This window comes from Rhinolophus hipposideros (genome assembly GCF_964194185.1).
Source record: "Rhinolophus hipposideros genome assembly, chromosome: 3".
Taxonomy (NCBI): Eukaryota; Metazoa; Chordata; class Mammalia; order Chiroptera; family Rhinolophidae; genus Rhinolophus; species Rhinolophus hipposideros.
In genome coordinates this window covers 53439923-53466338 of record NC_138049.1, presented here as the reverse complement: position 1 = coordinate 53466338, position 26416 = coordinate 53439923, and the positions used below count along the sequence as shown (strand labels likewise).

The 26416-nt window shown below is 32.4% G+C and overlaps 1 protein-coding gene across 2 annotated transcripts in view; it reads right to left on the bottom strand.

Moving 5' to 3' along the window:
• ASCC3 (activating signal cointegrator 1 complex subunit 3) overlaps positions 1–26416 on the bottom strand; it is a 303631-nt gene that overhangs the window by 193283 nt on the left and 83932 nt on the right. For both annotated transcript variants that reach the window (XR_013992773.1, XM_081040509.1), the window contains exons 9-10: positions 17538–17738; positions 16938–17078 (exon numbers count right to left, since the gene is read on the bottom strand). Coding sequence is in view for 1 of the 2 variants with exons in the window: in XM_081040509.1 (XP_080896635.1) it covers positions 16938–17078; positions 17538–17738 (342 nt within the window). In the remaining variant the exon portion in view is untranslated. The remainder of the gene's footprint in view (positions 1–16937; positions 17079–17537; positions 17739–26416) is intronic.

The window sequence follows — 26416 nt, the reverse complement described above, 5'->3', positions numbered from 1 at the left end:
GAACAAAGGCAGGAAGTGTGTACTATTTAATCACAATTTGTGGTTATCCAAAGGAGAATTTCTCCATAGAAGTTTATGACTAACTCAGTTACTCAATGTCTATAGTTAGGAATACAAAGATAAAGCCAAGAAATTTAGACGCTTATACTTTAAGATAAAAACACAGCAAATAAGTGAAATTGTAGTCCAAACTCTCTCTCACACAATGTTATGAAATGCAATGGTCACCAATGAGGGGACAGCTGACCCTGTACAAGCAAATGCCACTGATTCTCTTCACAAGTCTGGGTATAAGCCACACAGACAGCATCAATATGATTACAGCACAGAGACAAGTCAAATTATACATTTTTCTGCATTTTTCTCCTTTCCCTTCCATTTTGTACAATCTCACAAGCTTATAGCACTGAAAAAGAGATCAAAGACAATTATTTGTTACTGGCTTTGAAGTGACTTAACAGAAACTCACATACACTTAAAAATGAGGCCTAGAAAGTTGATAAAGAAGGAGATAAGGATTAGCCAATATAGCATTGGTGATTAAGTACAAAAACTGGCTCTAAGCTTTCTTGACATTCAATTGAAAAACTGGGAGTGATCCCAGCAAACCAGCAGCATAGGAATTTCTAGTACTTAGTCATCCCCCCTCAGAAACATGAATTAGAACAACTATTCGTGCATTAAAATAACTTCACAAGAGCTTAGGATCCCAGGTGATGGCCTAAAATATGTGGATGAAGCATAGAAATAATAAAAGATGCATTGAGGAGGGTAGGAAAGATCAATTCACATTATCCCCATCACCCCTCTAAGCCCAGGCAGCCCAGTGCAGAGATACCGTCCCCAATGGACCAGAAAAGTAAAGTGAGTGCCTAACTTCGCCATGGACAGCCCAACCCAGTACAGGGCCAACTTTCAAGGCCCTAGGTGCCTCCCTAAGAGGCTCCTGCAAACTCAAGCCCCTAGCTCACCCCAGCATTTACCTACTGGCTCTAGCAGCCCAAGCAAGGTGGCTCCTGTGGCCCCAGGCAGCATCCAGGGCACCAGGCTACCAGCAAGCTCCAGTACACCCTAGCTTGTTACATGTAAAGGTGCTCAACATCACTGACCATCAGGGAAATGCAAATCAAAACCACAACGAGCTATCATTGACACGTTATGATATCTATTATCAAAAAGAATACCAATGTGTGTAGTAGGAAAATGCTCCCCAAGCGATTCTGATACTGCAACCTGAGTTAAGAAGAAATGGCTAAAATATGTCAAATTTCCAAGACCCCAAGATTCCAATATCCATTCTCTACTCAGTTAAATAAATTATTTTTCACCACACTATCTTGATTTCTTTTAAGCAAATCACTCTCCAAAATGATTTAACCACACTATTTGCAAAGGTTGAGAGCTGAAATTATACTGTAGTTTTGCCCGTATGGGGTATTTTCATTACCTTTAATAATTTATCATGGAAAAATAGCTTTGTATTTTAATTAATATTTGTTTGACTGTTAATAATGATTAACATCTTGTTTCAATCGAATGGGAGAATATTTTTGCAAACAATGCCTCCCATAAGTGGCTAATATCCAAAATATATAAAGAACTCATACGGCTCAACAACAAAAAAACAAACAATCCAATTAAAAAATGGGCAGAGGACCTGAATAGACATTTCTCAAAGAGGACATATACATGGCCAATAGACATATGAAAAGATGCTCAACATCACTAATCATCAGATAAATGCAAATGAAAACCACAATGAGATACCACCTCATACCAGTTAGAATGGCTATCATCAAGAATACAAATAATAACAAGTGTTGGGGAGGCTGTGGAGAAAAAGGAACCCTCATACACTGTTGGTGGTGCAGTCGCTATGGAAGGCAGTGTGGAGGTTCCTCAGAAAATTAAGAATAGAATAACCATATGACCCAGCAATCCCTCTCCTGGGTATCTATCCTAAAAATTTGAAACATTTATCTGGAAAGATGTATGTACTCCAGTGTTCACTGCATCATTATTTACAGTGGCCAAGACATAGAAACAACCAAAGGGTCCTTCAATAGTGATTGGATAAAGAAGTTGTGGTATATATACACAATGGAATACTAATCTGCCATAAGAAAAGATGAAACAGTGCCACTTGCGAAAACATGGATGACACTTGAGATTATTATGCTAAGCAAAATAAGTCAGACAGAAAAAGTTGAGAACCATATGATTTCATTGATATGTGGGATATAAAACTGAAAGCAACAAAGGAACATGAGAAACAAAGAAAGAAACAACTCATAGACACAGACAATAGTTTAGTGGTTACCAGAGGGTAAAGGGGAAAGGGGATGGTAGATGAGGGTAAATGGGGTCAAATATATGATGATGGAAGGGGAACTGACTTTGGGTGGTGAACACACAATGTGATACATAGATGACGTATTACAGAATTGTACACTTGAAACCTATGTAACTTTACTAACCATTGTCACTGCAATAAACTTGCATTAAAAAAAAAAGAAAACTGCATTTTCCCTTGAGGAAGTCTATTCTTGTATTTAGTGTTTGTATGATCAATTTGCGTAAACTCACCCTTTAATAGAGACATTAAGTACAACTAGTGAGGACATTTTGTATGGAAATTTGGCAAAATCTATCAATACTTCGATATTTGATTATTCTTATAGCCATTCTTCATTTATCAATACATTATCTCTGATATACTGCAAATGTTTAATGAAAACACATTCAATATCTTTCAGTCATGCATTTATCCAGTACTTATTGTATACCTAATAGTACATTCTTGGTTTCTTCCATAATAAAAAATAACAGAAACTATATATCATAGGGTTATAATGAAAAGGAAACATATTACTACACATCAAATGTTTACAATGATGCCTGATATATATGAGGGATGGATTACATTTCCTAACATCATCAGCATCCTCATCATCGTCATCCTTTTCGTCCTCATGGTCATTTGCCAGACACGATGCTATGCAGTGATGAGGGAAGAAGATAAGGGCAGACAGCCCTTGATCTCAAAGGCTTAAATGGCATTGCAGGTGGAGTGGCAATAGGCATTATTTAAAAAGTTGTAAAACACAAAATTTTACTTGTGATAAGCTACTAAAGATAAGCTATGCATTGCTATGACAAATTATAATAGGAAAATTTGACCCAACCAGAGAAAATGAGAAAATTTTATTAAGAAAGTGACATTTCATTTAACATCTAAAGGATGAAAGGGAATGATTTAGGTGAAGAAAAAAGAGAGTTATTGGCAGAAGCAGAACATGTACATAGAGTATGTGGGAGGTCGTGTATGGGAGAGATTGAAGACAGGGAGAGTGAGTAAGAGTACAAATGATGAGATGGCTGGAGCTGGGTAGAAATTAGATGGATATAGCCACTTTCAGGAGTTGCATTCTTTTCACACCTTAGAGTACCCAGGAAAACTATGATTAGCTTTTTATTATTATTTTTTTGGATTGCTGTTTTTCCTAATGGACCAAAGTATAGAAGTGAGAAGGGAAGGAGTGAAACTGATCAGGTTGTATTTCTGGTTACCTGTGGGGAAAGAATTGGAGGGGGCACACTGGATGCTGGTACCCTAGATAGAACACTAAAGAGGTAATCAAGGTGAGAGACAACAGAGGTTCAGGTTAGGAGGACATCTTAGTAAAGATGGAGAGGACATGAATGAATTTGAGTAATATAGGACATAAAGTCATATAGGATATAATATAGGACATAAAGTCAATAATCAATAGGAATTGGTTCTGGATTGGCTGTACTTACCTTATTAAAATATACACTCTATTTAAGCTAAACATAGTCAATCCCTTTGTCCAAGGAAAGGTAATATGAACATGTATTCTACAGAAAATTCGCCATGTGTCAGATATTTTAATTCTCTTTACTAACTTCCTTGGTCAGGATGCAATAATCACAATTGAATAATTAAGAAATACTCAATACAGCTACAAGTTACCCTCTGAGGAAAATTTTCTAACTTGATTTGATAATATAATGGAAGAAAATTAAAGTTGGTTATTCTCTTCATCTTTTCTAGGTTATTAACTGCCAACACTTTTTGACTTATATGCCAAATTCCTTCTTACAGGTTCAACCCCAACATCTGTAGCATAACAGTTAAGAAGTATAAACAAATAACAACAACAAACAAGATATAAAGGAATACTACACGGAGTACTAGCAGCAAAGACTTATTATTTATTCACAATAATTAATCAAAAAATTTAAACATTTTGCAGATTTCATTAGGTAGCTTTTGAAAACCAAGGAAAACACCAATTTTAAGAGATCTTCAATGATAAAAGACCACAGAGATAATCTACCCTTTAATATTTAATACGTGTCATATTCCTGAGGGAAGTAAGTAATTTTTCAACATGATAGTAGTATTTGTGGCTAGTGCGTTTCCATCTTACGACTTACTGGTAGCGGGATTTTTCTGAAATTTATTAAGTAACTAAAGCACTGAAGGATGAACATCACAGATGTCTTGACATTTTCTTTTTTTCACTTCCTTGTTTATAGGGAGCCTAGATTGCTTTTAAGCATGTTCTGTATTGTATTATAATTTTATAACATGAGACATTCTGATTTTTCATTTTAGAAGGAAGAAAAATTAACTTTCTTATTGGTTGTTGGTCTGTATTTCAATAAGTTAGCATGATAAACTTTGCAAGCAACATTCTTAAACTAATTTAAAAATAAATTTTCTAATTACTTGCTATTTTTACTTAATTAAGGTCCATAAGAATATGAAATAATCACATAATATGAACCTACTCTAATACCATAAAACAACTTATTTTTCTGTAAAGGAATACTCATGGAATAGATAAAGTAGTTATTTTATTTTGTTTTCAATAAAAGCAAAGATAATTTGATTCCCAAATGCTTTTAAATTATAATCTAAGAAATGGGTCTCCCATAATACATAATTTTCATTCACTAGACAGATTTCTATGCATTAAAATTGTAGTTCTCTTGTTACCACCTCCATCTCAAGTATATTAAGAAGAACTAAACAGTTAAAGCAGTAGTGTATACTCAGGAGTGTACTTTTACTCAAAGCACTTTAATATATTTTATGAATAGGTTTTAAACCTTGCAAAAATAAAAATAATCAATAACTAACACTAAGAATTCCATGATTCTTCCATATAATTTATAGCTAGTTTACTAATAAAAGTAATCTTTATACTAGAACTATTATTACTTCTTAATGACATGCCTTCAGTGAAGAAAATAGTTACCATGGCAAATAATATTTACATTTCATCAGGGGATTTAAAAAGAGGTAGCCTTCTAATTCCATTATATATAAACATGATTAAATCTTTTAAAACTAATTACTGTTCTTAGAGATCAAAGCTTTCACATTTTAGATTCTATTCCCATTGTTTAGATATCTCTCTTAATAAAAGGAAGCTTAAAATTTATTTTTGTTTAGTTGCTTAATTACATAAAACTGAAAACACAAAGAGAAAAAAACTAGAAAAAGCAAATGTTATAAAGAACCGAAAAATCATCACTGCCACCAAAAACACACTAATTATGTTTGTGCAGTCACTTGAAAAATTAAGCTTACACAGTCAAGAATCATCTTCAAAATGTAAAAAAATATCGTTTTTTCGTTTAATCTGCTTCTGAAATAAGTACTATTAAAAACAAATCCTCAAACCAAATAAAGAAGACAACTAGGGAAATAAGAAGCAACATTACAACAAACAGAATATAACACTAATTTCTAAATTCAATCATATATATAGAATATTTATATTTCTTTATTAAGAATCTGGGTTTTTCAACTGATTTAAAAACTGTGTAGCTTAGTAATTTCAAATGAATAGCATTTTTCACTTATTTATGAAACAGGTACACAGTATTTCAATGAGCAAGATAAATGCTTTTACCCTTAATGTCCTAATTGTCCTGACGCATGGTAGAAGTGCACATCATTGCAAAATCCAAAAATTGAAAGAAATCCTTTTGTGGTGATAAAATCTACATTGTACATCATTTTCACTTTTTCTTTGTTTTTATTCCATGTTTTATCAGGCAGTTTAAATTTGTTATTTTCTTTTTAGCTCTTAATATCAAATAGAACACTGAGTGAGAAAGGGAGGTAGCGGACGGGGTGGTGATTTCAAGAAATACTATTATAAGTCAGCTATGAAATTACGCTGTATTTTATAGAGCAAAATATAATTAACATAGCAATATGGCCATTGCAATGCCTCGATAATATAATATAGATATGTGGACTAAAGTCAAACTGGTTTCTAATACGACTATAGACAACTTGATAAAAAAAGATAACATCAAAATTAAATGTGCAATAATCAATTATAAAATGAAAAACTGATGAAAATGTTATTCCCAGTCACTAATTTGAATGAGTTAAAATGTTGGTGCTCTATAGAGTTGTTTTGCAACCTTCAATATTTTATTAAGAATTTATGCCACGGGCCGGCCCAGTGGCTCAGGTGGTTGGAGCTCTGTGCTCCTAAAGCTGAAGGCTGTCGGTTTGATTCCCACATGGGCCAGTGGGCTCTCAACCACAAGGATGCCGGTTTGACTCCTGCAAGGGACAGTGGGCTACGCCCCCTGCAACTAAACATGGCAACAGGATCTGGAGCTGAGCTGAGCCCTCCACAACCAAGACTGAGAGGACAACAACTTGACCTGGAAAAAGTCCTGAAAGGTACACACTGTTACCCAATAAAGTCCTGTTCCCCTTCCCCAATAAAAATCTTTAAAAAAAAAAAAGTCAACAGAAGGCTAAACTCTCTCTGGCAAAAAAAAAAAAAAAAATAATAATAATAATAGTAATAATAATTTATGCCACTTTTTTTTCAAAACTTACTGGGCTTTAATTTCCAATTACATATGCTTTATTTTAGTACACATTTCTAACCAATCAAGCACATTCTTTGATTTTTCTAATAGGAAAAGTTTGAAAACACTGTAAACAAACATCTAAGCAAAAGTTAAATAAAACATGAAATAACCACATAGTGTGTGTAATACTATGGGAAGAGGGCTCTGCAAGATCCTGGGAAGCCGGAAACAGAATCTCAGGTGTACAATTGAGAATTTTGTCAAAATAGGTTCAGAATCAGGAAAGCTTAATGTTTGTAAATATTCCTTTAAGCGAAGCACAAAGACTCTAAGTCTCAAATCTATAAAAGGGGAGTGGCTTAGCAATAATTGGCTTCTTTCTCAACCGTGGCAGAAATCTTTTGGAACTATATATATGCTGGAATTATATGCCCCGTAACAAAAGAAAGTGCATATGGACGAATGTAAGGTGCCTCAACTTCTGTTCTGCATATTGCCATAAAACTTCCTTTAAACACTATACTGTCACAACTTGCTATGAAAATAGTAATGTTCTATATCTGCATTATCTAATTCAGTAACTACTGGCGATTACTGAGCAGCTGAAATAAGACTAGTGCAAATTAAAAAATTAAAATTTTTAATTTTACTATACTTTAATTTTAATTTAAATAGTCACATGTAGCTAGTGGCTACTATATTGAACAGTACTGAGCTATAATCCCAGTTTAATAAATGAGGAATACATGGTGGGTTTGTGTGTCTGGTCCTTTGTAACCAACCATAGTCTACTTTGTATGGTTAGTTAACTTCATTAAAATTGTTGTAAATATATATCCACTGACATGGATAGCTGTTCATGGTATACTGTTAAAGAATAAAACAACAAGATATAAAGCAACTTATTTATATGGTTTTATTAAAAGTCAGCTAATTCTTAAGAAATTATTATGTGCCAATCACCGTCCTAAACATTTCACATGTATAAAATCAACTAACTTTAATGTACCACTATGACTTACTACCTTGCATTAAATACATAAATGTTTCTTAGGATAAAAGTGAGAAAGCATGTACTGGTAATAACTTATGATTGGATATGTTATGATATTTTTGTTTATTTTTAAATCTGTAGTGAAAGAATATGCATTGAAATAAGGGGAAAAACTTAAAAAAAAAAAAAAACACACCTGAAAGTACTAAGAAGGAATTAAATACTTAAAAAGAATCTATAATCTTAGAGTATCATGGATAACTTTCCCTACATTTCAAACATTTATAATCTCTTTTCAGTCACTTTGGCTTGCATTTCCATTACAGCAATGTTTTCAGTTTTAGTTTAAGTTTTTGTGGTTTAAGTTTTGCAAAATTACTCAAACAGCTACAATTCCTCAATTAACACGTCTATAACTTGTTCACTCTCTATTCTAAGGTACTAGATAAAACTGGATAGTATTAGATGGGAAAAAAAATTATCAAAATCAACTAAATCATATAGAATTTATGTGGGGACAAGAAGGCCTAAAATATATCAACATAACTTTGAAATTAAACAAAGTTAGAGGACTTAAACTGCTGATTTCAAGACATATTATACAGTCGCAAGACAGCATGGTATTGGCACAAACATACAAACCAATAGAACAGAATAAAATCCAGAAATAGAGCCATATATAATATATGCGGTCAATTAGTTTTCAATAACGGTGCCAAGGCAATTCAACAGACCAACGATAACCTTGTCAATAAATGGTGCCAGAACAGCAGGTAGTCAAATGCAAAAAACTGATCCTCAACCCGTCCCTCTATCTTATACCAAAATCAACCTAAAATGAATCATAGTCTAAAACTATAAAATCTCTGGAAGAAAATTAGGAGAAAAATATTACTTGGGCTTGACATATATTTTTGAAACAGAACACACAAAGCATGAACCATAAAAGAGGTCAATAAATTAGGACTCTTTGAAAATTAAAAGTGTTTCCTTTTCAAAAGACACTGTAATGAACGTGAAAAGGAAACCTACTAACTGAAAGAAAATATCTGCAAAACATATACCCAATACAGGACTTGTATGTAGATTCATACAAAAGTCTTATGACTCAATAGTAAGACAAGCCACCCACTTAAAATACATTAACAAGGCAAACAATTTGAAAAAAATACATCACCACAGAAGATAAACAGAGGTCAAACAGCCACATGAAAAGATGCTCCGCATCATTAATCATTAGGGAAATGTAAATTAAAACCACAATTAGATATTACTACTACACACCGAATAGGATAGTTAAAATTAAAAAGAGTAACCACACAAGTGTTAAAGAGGATATGACAAGTCACCAAGGAAGACACAAATAAATGGAAAGGTATTTTGTGTTCATGAATTGGAAGAATTCAAATTGTTAACATGTCTATTCTACCAAAAGCCACCTACAGATCCAATGTAAACCTTATCAATATCCTGATGCCATTTTTTTTATAGAGGTAGAAAAAACACTCTGAAGGTTTATATGGAACCACAAAAGACCCCCAACAGACAAAGAAATCCTGAGAAAGAAGAACAAAGCGGGAGGCATCACATTTCCTGATTTCAAGCTATACTATAGAGCTATAGTCATCTAAATAGTATGATACTGACATAAAAACAAATAGCGAAAAAGCAGAATCGAAAGCTCAGAAATAAAGCCAAACATATACAGTCAAATAGTATTTGACAAAAGAGACAAAAATACTAAATGGAGATAAGTCTGTTCAATAAATGGTACTGGGAAAATTGGATATTTACATGTAAATATTGGATCCATATTTAATACTACTTAAAAAACTAACTTGAAATGGATTAAAGACTAAATGTAGGACCTCAAACCATGAAATTCCAAGAAGAAAGCACAGGAATAAAGATTCTTCACATTGATCTTAGTAATGATTTTCTGACACCTAAAGCATAAGCAACAAAATCAACAAGTGGAACTGTATCAAATTAAAGTTTCTACACAGAAAAAGAAAACATCAGCAAGTGAAAAGATGATCTACAGAATGGGAAAAATATTTGTAAAACATGTATCTGATAGAGTTAATATACAAAATATATAAGGAACTCAACACTTGATAGCAAAATAATAATAATAATAATTCAATTAAAAAAAGGCAAAGGATCTGAATGGTATTTTTCCAAAGATATACAAATGGCCAATAGGTACAGGAAAAGATGGTCAACATCACTAGTCATTAGGGAAATGCAAATTAAAACTACAATGAGATTTCAGCTCATGCCTGTTAGATGGCCATTATCAAAAAGATAGACATAACAAATGCTGGCAGGAATGTAGAGGAAAGCGAACACTGCACTGTTGGTAGTACGCTGTGCACTGCGAATTGGTATAGTCACTATGGGAAAACAGTATGGAGGAGCTTCAAAAAATTAAGAATAGAACTACCATATGATCCACCAACTCCACTTCTGGGAGTATATCCAAAGAAAACAAAAAGGAGACTCCTATATACAAGCCTGGAGATGGACAAGCTCACAACTATAAAACTAAAAGGTAAAGAACTCACCTTCAATCAAAACAAAACAACCAAAATATGAGAGATTCTCTGGGCCAAGTACTGAGGGGGGGCAGCCCTAATGAACAGAACATTTTTTAAGGGTAAAATTGCTCCTCCCCAACCTTGTTGAGATTGGCACTGAGGGGGTAAAGACATGTACGGAAAAAAGTCCCAACTACCATCCCAGCCAGGCAGTAACAAGTGACAAGATTTAAGTAGAAACCAGAGTCTCATAACATAATACCCCAAAAGTCTAACTGAAAATAACCTGCAAAAATAACCAGGAAAATCTCAACTCAATTGACAAAAGACATGCAACAAATGCCAACCCTGAGATGATAAAGATGTTGGAATCATCTGACAAGACTTTTAAAGCAACTATTACAAAAATCCATCAAGGAACAGTTTCACATTTGAAATAAATGAAAAACAAAGTTTTAGCAAAGAAACAGAACATAAAGAAAAACCAAATAGAAAGTTTAGAACTTACATCTTAAATTAAAAACTCACTGGTAGGGTTCAATAGCAAGAATGTGAACAGATGAAAGATCAGTGAAATCAAAGATGGATCAAAGAAATTATCCAATCTGAATAGAGAAAATATATTAAAAAAAATAAAAACAGAGCTCAGGGTCCTGTGGGACAGAAACAAAAGATGTAACATTCTGTCAATGTTTCCAAGGAGAGGAGAAAGAATGAGGAGCTGAAGAAATAAAGGGTAAAAATTCTCCAAATTTAACTAAAGAACTAAACCTATAGATTTTAGAAGCTGAACAGATATCAAGTAGAATAAACTCAAGTAATCTACAACTGGACACACCCCAATCAAAATTCTGGAAATTAAGACAAAGAAAGAATCTTTAAAGGGTATTGAGAGAAACAAATAACATATTACACATAGGGGAACAACAATCTAAATGACAGAGGCTATTTCTTAAGAAACCTTGGAGGACAGAAAGAAAGTGGCATATTTTTTAAGTGCTGAAAAAAAAGAACTGACAACCTACAAGGCTATATCCAGCAAAAATATCCTTCATGAATGTAGATGAAATAAAGACATCTCTGATTTTATACAGAAAGGTTGTATATTAAACATGCACTGATATCCAGATAAAACTACAACCTGAGTATATGTAATTTCTATCTCATTTCTCCAACTCTCTTTTTATCTACCATCTACTTCTAAGCATATTCTCAGTGAAACAATCAATAAAATATATACCATAGGAAAAAATCCCCTTGGGAGAAGCGTGAATCAGGGCAGTGTGACATTAACACTGAGTGTGATATGAGCACTGGCATATACACACCACACCCATCCTCCCAACTAAAGCTGCTGGAGCTCTGATCTAGCAGAATACTACAACAGAAACTCAGGGTACCCTCTGCTGTTGCCTGGGCCTGACAGGTAGGAAGAAAACCTCCCTCTATCCTCAGCCAATATAGAAACAAAAACAAAACCTGAAATAATCTACCTCAACTCCCAAAGCTGGACAGATAAACTCCGTCTAGGACGAGAATGAGAGAACAAATAGAAGAGAAGGAAAACAATTCCAAAGCTCAGAGCAAGTGCGTTGCTTTGATACAGAGTTACTGTCAGGACAGAAGAAACCTTCTGACCAGTATTTTCACTGAGGTTCAAAGGAACACTGCATCTATGATATTAAGAAGGGATGCAGAAGGGATAATCTGAGTTGAGGAAAGAGCGGGTGTAAGGAAAATGACAGTTACTCAATGAAACCACTGAAAAGCACACTGAATATTAAAATAGTAACTTCATAAAGGGTATATTTAGGGAGACAAGTTTGAACTCAATGGTACATGTAGAATAAGGAAAATAAGGTTGGAAAAGTAGGTTCGTATTTTCACTGATGACAAATGTACTAAGTTGTTCAAAGTTGCTTTTCAGTTGAACACCAAAGAGTATTTGTTGTCTACACAGACTATTTCTCCTGACAATAAATCTTAGAAGTACATAATTCTGCCTTGCAAAAGAAAATTTTACATTTGAACTTCAATAAAATCATAACTTCTACTAGACCGAACAGTCCCTAGTGAACTACAAAACAAATCATTTCATATTAATTTATACAAAATTTCATATTAGTTATACAAATCAACTTCATATTAATTTATACAAAATTTTTAACAAGCTAGGTTGTCGGACTTAATTCAATCAGCAATAAAGAACCAATGAAAGTTAATGAGCAAAGGAATAAAACAACCAGAAGAGCATGATAGAGACTTTGCAAATGAGATTAACTTGCTTTCCCATATTAAAAAAAAAGATTAACATCACTGAAAATTTTTTTTTTAAATGACGGAAAATTTAAGATTATATTTAATTGTTTGTGCTTATTATTGGGATATTTATTTACCAAAACATATACAATGGGAATCAAGTAAAGATATTAAAAATCACAAAAGTTGAAAAATTAGGGAACACAGGGAATTAAAACTTCAAAAATAAAAGTTAAGTATGTGTGTACTCCCAGGAGATTGGCAATATTCCTGCTTTGCCCTCTCTGTAGGCCAGTCTCAAGCAGTGATGCAGCAGTCTATTAATCTGTGAGAACAGGTAGGACAGGGTGAAGAAATTAGTAACCATGTAGTTTCAGGTCTACAAAAATTAGTATCTCTGACAGTAGGCTCCTTAGGAAGAGAATAAAGGGCAAGCACGACACAGGAGGTTCAATTTATAAACTATTGTTGAGGCCAAGCCCACGTTCCTGCCCTTCCAGAGTTAAGAAATATTGACAATGGATACAGACCAGGTCTAGGGAAGTTTAGAGATAAGCAAATGAGAAAAAAGAAAAAAAAAAGTGATGTTCATAAACCTAAAAAAACATAACATATAAATCAAGGTAGATTTTAATGAATTTTACTTTCTGTATCTGTGAAATGGAGACACTGCTCAGTAAGGTTCCTGTAATGATGAGGATGCATAATTTGAATTCAAAAGTTACCTGCCTTGTCTTTCGATAAATATTCTTTTATTAGCATCAATAACAGATGGATATTGTAGAAGAGCATTCAAAATTCTACTTGAGAATGGTCCAGATTTCTAAGACCACACCAGACCCACAAGCACAGACTTTGTGGACTAAAGATTATTTTGTAAGTAGAAATTAATGTTGCTATGTGACTCAGGGAAGTGGAAATAAAGTATTCACAGGGTTCAATTTGAGTTTTGAAGAAAAGGTAGGATTTGAACAAATGTTATGGGATAAAGGAAAGCATTATAAAAAAAGAAAATGCCCAAGGAAACTTACTAAATATAAAAGTTAATTTGAGAAAATGTTATTTGAGTAATGTTATTTTAGAAAAAGCAAAAACGGTCTGGCTGTAATTTATATTGAAAACAGTTGGGACATAAGGTTGAAAAACAGCTGGATGTAGATTGTGAAGAAAATCCAATACCTTATAGAAGGAGCTTTCCCATATAGTCATTGTTCTCAAAACATTTTGACTTTGGGACTCCTTTGCACACTTAAAAATTATTGACACCCCACAAATTTTTTGTTTTTGTGGGTTATATCTATCAATATTTCTTATATTAGAAATTGAAACAGAAATTTTTACAACACAAGAACATAAAGCACTCATTCCATCAGCTGTCAGTGATGTCACACCTCATGCAGCCTCTGGAAGCTCGACTACATACTTGTGAGAGAATGAGAGTGAGAGAAAACATTATAATATTATTATGAAAATTGGTTTTAACCTTGTCAACACCTGAAAGATTCTTGGCAAACCCTGGATGGACCCATACCACATTCTGACAGTTCCTGTCTTATAGGCTAATGAAATCAATGCAGGGTTGTTTGCTTGTTTGTAAATGAATATGCTGAGATTATCATGCCCAGTGAAAAAAGTCAGGCAGAAAAAGTCGAGAACCATATGATTTCACTCATATGTAGCATATAAAACTTAAAGCAACAAACAAAAACTCATAGACACGGACAACAGTTTAGTGGTTACCAGAGGATACAGGATGAGGTGCAGAGTTAGGAGGGGGTAGGTGGGGTCAAATGTATGTATGGTAACAGAAGAAAATATGACTTCAGGTGGTGAACACACGATGCAATATATATGTGATGTGTTACAGAACTGTACACTTGAAACCTATATAATTTTATTAACCAATGTCACCCAGTTAATTTAAGAAAAAAGATAAAATAAAGAGTTTGTTAATGGTGTGCAGAAAGACTAAAGCAGGAAGATACAGCGAAAGAGCCCTGGATTTGGCATGGCAGTGAGATAGACTGCCAAGGCCAACCTCCCATTTACAGAAAAGTTCTTAAGGCTACATTTGCAAACAACAAAATAGTAAATTGACTTAATTTCACCCTTAAACTTCATTGTACCCATCAGGATACAAAACTCTTTTTATTTTTATTTTTTTAAAGTAAGATATATCAGAAGTATGGTCTCAGATACTCTAGAACAGTTTCAATTTCAGAAAATTTAATTTTTAATAAAGATAATCTGTTAAATGTCAAATTTTGATTTAATGTGTATGCCTTCATATGACATTATAAAAGTAAAATCACATACTAAAAAAAATTATCAGTCTGTGTGTCCTGATGTGTAGTTTTGAGTTATGATCTCTGTAACATTTTCAGCTAGCTCTGGGGGAGCTAGTCTTGGGAACTATCACACCTAACACCACTTTATGAAAACATGAACAAACTTTCGGAATTGAATGTGTCCATAACTTTGGGAACTATACATAATATTATACTGTGTTATAAAAATCTGTAAAACTCCTTCCTGTCTACTGAACAAACTTAAATTTTTAAACATATTTCAGTTCACTATGTTAAGCGTATAAATTATACAAACAGAACCAAAATTTGTTAGACAAAGTGACTATATATATTTTAACAAAACCAAATTTAGAATGCTTCAAGGAAAAGGCTGGATATCTAATCACTCAAATTTCATAGAGAATATCAGAAATTTGATTATATATCAAAGACCAGAGAAAGTCCTTTTAATTAAAAGGCACTATAGGAAATTACTAGAATGCCTCTAGGTAGATGATGTTAAAATAATGACGAAAGACATTTTGTATTTAATATACTGAATATAAGTACTGCTTTTTGAGACAAACCAATTTGGAATAAGATTCTACAAAAATGTGAGAAAAAAATGCATGGATTTTGGATCATCTTTTAAAAGAATATGAAAGGCAAACTTAAGGATAACTGGTAAAATTGACATAAATGTGGATTATAATGCACTCTATCCTTATCAATCCCAAAACACATTTAACTGAAACCTGATTTTCTTACTTGGCACACGGTTCAATGTACCTGGCATACCTGTTGTAGTGGGTTGAATATCCAAAAAGATATACACGTATACACCCAGAAACTGAGAATGTAAACTTATTTGGAAAAAGGGTCTTTGCAGGTGTGATTGAGGTAAAGATTTTGAGATGAGAGCATACTGGATTAGGGAAGATCCTAAATCCAATGAATAGTGTTGTTAGAAGAGAAGAGTAAGGGAAAGGACACGCAGGGAGAAGGCCATGGGGAGACATTGGACGAAACTGGAGTAATGTGTCTACAGGCCAAGGAATGCCAGGAATTGCCAGCAGCTTCCAGAAACCAGGAGACATGAAACGGATACTCTGTCAAAGCCTTCAGAAGAAACTAACCCTACTGACACCTTGATTTTGAACTTCTGATCTCTAGAACTGTGAGAGAGTTACGTTTGTTATTTTAAGCCACCGAGCTTGTAATTTGTTATAGCAGCCAAAGGAAATTAATATACCCTCTAATCACATTTTAAATCAATGTTCATTCATTGTTCCAAAAGCTGTATCATCTATTTTCTATCAAACTCTCCTGAATTGTCTCATCAATATTTGGTCATTTGTTATTCTAGTTTTTAAAAACATTATGTTATATCCATCAATGATAACCTAGATCTGGCTCTAATATAGTGTTTGTCTACTCAGGTAAAAGATCCTTGAAGGTAGGAACTGTCTATCTTAAACGTCTTTGTTGTCATGCCATTTCACCTAGTAGAGTGCTATACAGTGCATGATTAAATAACTTCCTATTTGATGAAATAAAGAATGACTAAAAACTTTTATTACAAGTTAAATCATCCTTATAAAATGGTTTAGGATACCAATGGAATCATTTAAAGATCTACACGTTTTCCTGCTCTTAAAATTGAAGTCTGGTCTTATCCACGTCTTTATTTCCTTCTGTTTTAAAAGAATAACACTTACTGTCAATGGATTTAAAATCTGTACCAGGAATCCAACAATATCCAAGATATAGCAAGCATCACAGAAGTTAGAAGGGATAACATAAAACAAAGCCCCACCAAAAACCTCTTTTGTAGAAGATGTGGTCACAAGGAAAAGAAGTTCATTACATTGCATCTGTATTATGTTTTTAGTCATGTAAGGTATAGTTGCTTAACAATTTTCATAATTATCTGAAAAAAGGGAATGGTATTGAACAAAAAAATCTAAGCATACAACATACCTGAGTTCGTAAAATTTCATTTTTTGACAACTGCATATCACCAGTCAATTCTTTCACAACGATGCCCAGTGGCTCTAGACGTTTGCTGAAGTAATTTGTCATTTCAGCTGCCAAGGCTTTCATTGGAGCAACATACACAATCTGCACCAAAGAAACACTAGCTTGATGAATGAGCAAAAACTACAATGTTATTTGTTTCACAGAAGTCAATACAAGTCACAATTTCTTGTGAAATATGATTCTAGCCACTGCGAGTGAACAAATCTTCATAGTGATATATGAAAAGTACTTATCTTTGTTGGATAAGTGTGCAGCTGTTTAAAGGACAATGGAATTTGTTCATACAGCCTTATCACTTAGAAAATTGGTTCTGCTTCAAAGCTAAAAGTATTTTCATAGCTTTTCACAGGGGTAATGGGATTTTCATAACACAAACAGAGATTACCTTAATAGTAATGAAGTAAATCAAGCAGCACTCTTTATGTGACTTCATGAACAATATCCTAAAAAAACTTCCAGATTTTACATGACATGTACAACTGCCAAATGACTTTAATTTTACAATTTAAAAAGCTGTTGTCTGGCTTGTTAATTTCCTACCTTAAATTCATTCTTTTTGATAACACCTTGTTGAAAATGTTGGCGAATTTCATGCAAAACTGTAAGCATTGCAATGTTCGTCTTCCCAGCTCCAGTAGGGGCACAAATCAGCATGTTCTCATTGGTGTTGTAGGCAGTCTCAAACACAATTGACTGGATTCTATTAAGTCTCCTCATTCCTTTGAAAGCCAGCTGCCCAATCTAAAAAATAACATGACCCATTGTAAATAATAATAATGTGAAGAAGCCCTACAAAAATTAAATGCAATCGTTTATTTCCCTTGATTAAAAAAAATGACTAATTTTCTCAGTCTCTCAATGTGTCCTGTATTTAAACTGAAGTGTGTGCATTGAGAACAATTCACAATTTTTGCACAATTCTAATGAATTTGGAAATTACAACTCACTAAATTTTAAAAATATGATAATGGGACTATAACTATATCTTTGTACACAGTCCTAAGTATAAAACAATGATGTAGGGAAACAAAATTAAACACAGGTATCTCGAGTTCATATGATGATATTCCAGTTTATTAACTTGAAGGTGACTAATGAATGTGTAGACAAGAAACTTTCCGGTGAGATAAATCAATAGGAATTTCTGTTTCAATATCTTATGGATTAAAAAAAGCTTATTGTAAAGTCAGCTATAATAGTAGGAATGCCAGCTACAGATTAAATTTGTTCAGAACTTAAACTGCAACATATGCAATTATAAACACTTTGATATAGTCCCTTTTTATCATAAGAACAATTCTATGTTATAGGTACTATTATTTCCTTTTAAGAAAGAGAAAAATTAAGACACAGAAAGGCTAAATAATTTTTCTTGGCATATTCCTACATAAAAAGTCTTTAGAGATGAAAACCAATACCTGAGAGTAAACAGAACACTGGATGGGAATAATGAATGATAGGAAACTACAGTGACTATATTAATGACAGAAAACGAAAAAGATTTTAAAACCAAGAATATAACCAGGGATAGATAGTCATTTTATAATGACACAGTGGTCAATTAATCAACAGGACATAACAGTCCTACATGCTTACATACCTAATAACATATCTCCAATATACATGAAGCAAAGACTGATAGACATGAAATCGGAAATAGACAAATCCACAATTATAATTATATATTTCAATATCCCACTACAACAATTGATAGAACAAGTAGGCATGAAAATCACAAAGCTATTTATTTGAATAGCACTATCAACCATTTGACCTTATACTTATTCATCTAACAATAGTAGAATACAAATTCTCGTCAATTGCTCATGGCACATTTACCAAGATATACCATATTCTGGGCCATAAAATAAGTCTCAATAAATTGATAATGAAGCAATTCATACAAAGCATGTTCTCTGATCACAATGAAATTAAATTAGAAATCCTTAAAGATGCTTACAAAATATCCAAATATTTGGAACTAAATAATGCACTTTCTAAATAACCCATGGATGAACACAGAAATCAAAAGGGAAATAAATAAGTATTCATAATTGAAGGAAAACAAAATCTAAACATATCAGAATTTGTGAATGCTGCTAAAGCAATACTTAGGGGAAAACATACAGCACTAATCACCTATATGAGAAAAGAAGAAAGGTTTCAAATGAATGAATTCATCTTCCAAAATAAAATATTAGAAAGAGGAAAAATTAAAACCAAACTAAGCAGAATTAAGGAAACATTAGAGATCAAAGTGGGTAGCAATGAAATGAAAACAGAAAAGCTTTTTATTTGACAAAAAATTTGATTAATCTGTAGCCAAGAAAAAATTACCAATGTCAAGAATGAGAAAGGTGGTATCACTGCAGATGCTACATATATTAAAACAACAATAATGAAATATTATAAACAACTTTATAGCAATAAATTTGACCACTTAAGATGAAATGGACAACTTTCTTAAAAGACATAAATTACCAAAGCCCACACAAGAAGAAATATACAACTGAAATGAACCTATATCTATTTAAACAAATTAAGGCTGAAGCTAAAATATTTTCCACAAAGAAAGCTTCAGACCTAGATAGCTTCATTGGTAAATTCTAACTAACATTTAAGAAGGAAATAATAACAATTCTAGATGGAGTTTCAGGCTATTCAGCAACATTGGAGATGAAAGAATACTTCCTAACTCATTCTATGAGGTGAGCAATTCCCTGATAGCAAAATCAGACAAAAAAAAAAAAAAATTACAGACCAATATCCTACATGAATATAGAAGAAAATTATAAACAAAATTTTAGTATATAAAATTTTACAAAATAATAATATATCATTACCAAGTGGGGATTACTACAGGAATGCAGGGTTGGTTTAACACTAAAAAAATCAATGTAATTCACCATAGTAATAAAAAACAACAGAAAAAAACCACAATCATCTCAATAGATACAAGAAAATAATTTGACAAAATCCCACATCCATTCCTGATTAAAAAAAAAAAAAAAACTCTCAGTAAGGTAGAAAAAGAAAGGAATTCTTTAACCTGTTAAAGGGTGTATTAAAATATCCTGCAAATCATAGCATAATTAATGGTGAAAGATTGCATGCTTTCCCCTCAAATCAGGAATAAGACAGATGATATACTTACCACTTAGCATTGCACTGAAAGTGCTAGTCAATAAAACACTTTTGAGTTTAAAAACAAAGACATTTATATAGGAAAGGAAGAAGCAAAATTGTCGTAATTTAGAGAGGACATAATTTTTTTCTGAAATAAATTTAAAGGAATCTACAAAAAACAAAAACTATAACTAACAAGCAAATTGTAGAAAAGTTGAAAGATGTAAGATCAACATAAGAAAATTATAGTTCCATATGCAAACAAAAATATGAAAGTAAAGTTTGTTTAATAATCATTAAGTTATGAAATACTCAGGGAAAAAGCTGAAAAATATGGAAAACATTTATTATATACTGAAAACAATATAATTTTGCTAAGAGACATGAAAGAAAACTCAATATTCTTAAGATGTCAATTTTCTTCAAATTGCTGTGCAGACCCAATACAATTCTAATCAAAAGCTCAGCAGGCTTTTCTGTAGAAATTGACAAAATGAATCTAAAATTCATATGGAAACAAATGGGACCTAAAAGAAACAAAACAATTTTGGAAAACAAGAAGAATGAAAGAGAGCTAAAATTACCTGCTCTCAAGGATTATTTAAAAACTAGATGCCAACTATAATTTTATATATATAATGCGATGGCTCGGTGCAATGTAGGAAGGACAGTGGAAGGGGAGATGGAGGGAAAGGGGTCCACAGTGTGAGGGATATAAATGATGAACGTCTAAGTATTACCTTGTCTTGTGCACCTGAAACTAATAAAAATAAATAAATAAAAAATAAAAAGAAAATAAATAAAAAAAGAATAAGTGAATGAACTAATCAGAAACAGTTCTGGGGACAAAGAGTTAAAACTGAGGGCTGTTAGATGGGCAGGGGGGTGGGGATAAGGGGAAAGGTGAGGAGATTAGAAAACAGTCGGTAACCACAAAATGGCCTCAGGGTTTTTGAAAAATAATTTGGGGAACGTAATCAATAATGTTGTAAATATTTTGTAGGGTATCTGATGGACACGTGTCCCATTTGGGAGACCACCTCAGGGAAGATGTAGATGCTTGATCAATGTACTGTACACCTGAAGCTGAACAATAATGAATGCCACCTATAATTTTATATATATAATGTGATGGCTCGGTGTGATGTCCAAGGGATAGTGGAAGGGGGGATGAAGGAAAGGGGGTCCACAGTGTGAGGGATATAAATGATGAACGTCTAAGTATTACCTTGTTTTGTGCACCTGAAACTAATAAAAAAAAAATAAAACAAAACAAAACAAAAATACTAGAAACATCAAAACAATACGGTACTGGTATTTTGTTGAAACAAATAGATCAAGGAACAGAATAGAGAATCTAGAAATAAACCCTAACATATAGGGACAATTGTTTTCCTTTTTTAATTAAAGTTTATTAGGGTGACAATTGTTAGCAAATTTACATAGATTTCAGGTGTACAATTCTGTAAAACATCATCTATATATCACATTGTGTGTTCACCACCCAGAGTCAGTTCTCTTTCCATCACCATATATTTGATCCCCTTTACCCTCATCTATCACCCCCACCCCCTCCCCGTTTATCCTCTGATAACTACTAAATTATTGTCTGTGACAAATGGTTTTGGACAAAGGCACAAAAACAGTGAAAATTTTAAAAAGTAGCATTATGAATAATGCTAAAAATATAAAAAATAAACTTGGAGCCATACCTCACATCATATATAAAAATGAACGAAAAGCAAATCACTTGACCTAAATATAAAACTTAAAACTGTAAAACTTGTAGGAAAAAAATAGGAGAAATCCTTTGTGGTCTTAAATTAGGTCAAGATTTATTAAATACACCACAATCCATAAACAAACAAATTGATACACTGGACTTAAGCAAACTTTAAAACCTATAATCGTCAAGACATAATAATTTTCTTAATAAGAAAATAAAAGAAGCCATGGCAGAAAATCTTTGTGAAGTATATATCTGATAAAGAACTTATACCCAGAATATATAAAGGATTTTACAAATACAATACTAAGAAAACAAACAATACAGTTTTTAAAAAGAGGAAAAGGCTTCAACAGTTACTTAACCAAAGAAAATATATCTGGAAGGCAATAAGCACACTACAGGATGGTCAACACCATGAGTCACTAAGGAAATTTAAGTTAAAAACTTGTTTATTATTTAACCTAAAAATTCAACTTCAAGAAGTTTATCCCAATTAAGCTAACTAAACAAGAGTATCAGATAAATAAAGAAGCAGAAAGATGTTTGCTATAAATCACTTCTAATTAAAAAAAACAAATATATATTGAATATCCATAAGTAGAGGACTGGGATATAAGTAACTCACGATGCATTCTTCACGATTATAGTAGTTAAATAGAATGAGGAAGATATATGCTAGGAAAATGTACCTGAAAAGGAAAACATATGCCACAGAACAGTAAGAAAACTAATTAAATATAATTTTTAATACAAAAAGAATTTTAAGATATATCAAACTGTTCCCTTTAGGGCTGGGATTATAAAGAAACTTTGTTTTATAAATTTAGATATCACATTTTAGATATTACTTTTTTTGTAAACAGATTTTATATTCAGCCCCACAAAAATACTTTTCTGTTTAGATAAAAATATATATCTTAAGAATAAACAAAGGGGAAGGTCTACTTTGTACTGTTTTAATGTATTAAAAATAATCATTTATTGCTTTATAGGTATAAATTCCTAATATTTTTATGTAAATATAAAGTACATGATGCATCCTGTTTTTCATTATGTCCTATAAAGACTGCTACATCTTTACCAAACACCAAATTTCCAATGTGTGTTCCCATTTGAATATGCATTGAAAAATTACTACATTCTATTAATTAAGAGAGAAGAAAGGGCATAGCCACTGTTAGTTTCTCTTTACTTAAGAGTCATGAGTTTTAACGTTCATGATAATAATTCATTTTGAACCAGACAATCTGGATACAGGAAATTAAATCTTAGCAACAAAAGACCTCAGGAGAGAAATCTACAATTAAATCTTTGAAGGTGGTGATATCACACTATTTTGTGAAAATCAGGAAAGTTAGTTATTTTATAAAATTAAATTGAGCCAAATTTTATTACATAAAAAAGCAATAGATATCACAATGCTTAATTCATAATCCTTTCATATCATTTAATGGAATGCATTTACACCATTTAAAGCAGTAACAGAAAATACTCAATATTCCCATGAGTGTTAATTCCTAAAAATTTTCTCATACCTAGCACAGTCAACCTAAGAAGCATAACAACAAAATACCCAACTAAATAAATAGATGGCCCTTCTATATATACTCCACTCCCTGATGACAATATGATAAATAAAAAGCTATTACTGCCCTTGAAAAGAAAATCACAAGGAGAGTAAAACAAACAATAGCAACATCGTGTTTCATGAGAAGGTCTGATGGGAGTCAGAGGACACTAACTTTTTGGAAGGGGAAGATGCCCTCCTCATTCCCAAGTTTGAGTTAAGGTTTGAATGCTAAGGAAAACTAAGGAAGTCTCAAGAGGGGATTTTAAAAGACAAACAAAACTTTGGTTGCAGAATCATTAACAAGCTGCACTGATAAACCAACCAGATTGAATATTTGTGTTTCTACCAGCACACTCTTAATAATAATTAAACATGCCAGATGTCACGCTGAAACAGCCTCACCAAGGTGTTATGCCAATAGTTACATTCACAGTGCACAGGAAGACAGTGAAAGCATGGATGAAACTCAGTCCATATAGTTATGGGTTTGATTTGGCTAGGTTTGGTTTGCTTTAGACAGAACCACCATAATAAGTGAGAGCTGGTTTCACAAAACCAGTATTATAATTAAGTATACAAACTTCAGAGGCAGACCTCAGAAGTAAAATTGGAGGCTAAGAATCTGGTATTTTCTATGAAATTAATGTATTATTTTCATAAGAGAGATGAACTCTCTTATGATGAACTCATATTAACACGTATATATTATAAGTATCCTTCCAGGATGTCATTATAAATATTGAAGCTTAAAAATGTAAGACACCATTATTTGGTATTACAATTTGGCCAAGGTTGTGATACCTGCCTTCTAAGTAACAGCTATACTTCTAACCATGGCAATAAAACAGAAGCAAAATAGTTTCTGTCACATCCTGTTAAATACCACAAAGATAATGTCATTTTCAGTTTCTTGGCTGATATTTATCGTAATAACTGGTTTTCGTTCTGACTTTAACCTTTAAATTACTTCCACTTGCTTGCTTGAACTCTTTTAAAGAAGGTATAGTATTTGGACTTAGGTGATCAATCTCACAAAATGTTACAGATATTAAATTATGGGTAATTGCTTAATTTAAAAATTTTCAGAGTAAATATGACTTTAAACTTTCCACAATTTATTAAACAAAGCAAGGATGTCATTTTAAATATACCTCTCCTTAAACAAGAAAATTTCATCAATAGAATCCTCAAATGAATTGTGAAAGATGAGACGACTTCCACTTACATTCAATCTAACAATATTTGATAACTTATGAGTTCAAGTCAAGATTTAATTTAATATAAGTAATAATAACATAGCAAAAGTGTATGTTATATAAATGAAAGTATTAATGACTTATTTAGAACAGTCAGTTTCATACACAAATTCTGTGTGTGTGTATTCTGGTATTCTATTGCTTAACAACATACTTGATACTGATTTACTGAAGAACAAAAATTTAGAAATACGTATTTAAATTGGTACATTTTAAAATTTCTAATAGTTTAAATATACATTTTAATATCATTAACTCATTCCCTTGAAACAGACGGTCCGAGAATGATTTATTTATTGGGGAAACAAGTAGTAAACTGGACTTGTAAATTGCTGCCTTAAATTTAATTTACTGCTTATTTCCCACATGAGATCTGAAGTTCACATAGAAGGGTTCCAAAAACACTAAACCCACCACCCAAAAGAGTCAGAGAAGGACCTGGTCCAAAACTGCTGAAGAGGAGCTCAGCTGAGGCTGTGCTGAGGACAGATTGCTGAGACTCAACCCTTGAAATTTTCATTCCCCTAGGTTGGGGAATAGTAATCTGCACATTTTTTAAGATCTTCCCCCAGCCCCTGCCACCGAGTGATTATCAAGTATAAGCAAGATTGAGAACTGCTGTCCTAACTTTCCCTATCCACCCCCAACACAATGATTAGATTTTCTTAGTCATCTGTTTTTTAATAATTTAACATAACCAACTCTGGAAAAAACAAAGTACATTTTACTCAGAAAAACTTCTATTTAAAACATGTATCAAATTAAAAAGGAGAAGTTTAATAAGGGAGTCCCTTACATGTGGAAGAAAAAAATGTTTTGCTTGAATTTCTTGTGTAGTATGTAAAGATTTGAAAGGACAGGAAAAACATTTGAAGGAAGAAATTATAAAACTTATGTAATAAAACATGATCTTATGGAGACTCTGAAAGAATTCATTCTCCAATACATGCAAAAAATGAAACTGTACTACTCTCTTACACCACATACAATTAATGTGTTATTTTCATAAGAGAGATGAACTCATATTGACACGTATATAAGTATCTTTTTTCATTATAATATTATATTATTAATATTATAAGTATATTTTTATAATATTATAAATATTATAAACATTATAATATTATAAATATTATAATATTATAAGTATATTTTTATATTATAATAAACTCAAAATGGGTTAAAGACTTAAATGTTTATAATATTGTACTCATATTATATAATTATAATTATATTATATAATTATACAAGTATATAATATTATACTTATAATGTTATTATAAGTATATTTTTATATTATAATAAACTCAAAATGGATTAAAGACTTAAATGTTTAAGGCCTGAAAAAATAAAACTACAAGAAGAAAACATAGGAAATAAACTATCTGACATCAGTCTAAGTAATATCTTTTTGGACATGTCCCCTCGAGCAAGGAAGACAAAAGCAAAAATAAACACATAGGACTACATCAAACTAAAAAGCTTCTGCACAGAGAAGGAAACCTTCAACAAAACAAAGTCAACCCACTAAATGGGAGGATATATTTGCAAATGCTATATCCCTTAAGGCGTTGGTATCCAAAACACATAAGAAACTCAGACAATTCAGTAACAAAAAAATAATCCCATAGAAAAATGGACAAAAAAGACATTTTGCCAAAGAAACATACAGATAGCCAACAGGCATATGAAAAGATGCTCAACATCACTAATTATCAGGGAAATGCAAATCAAAACC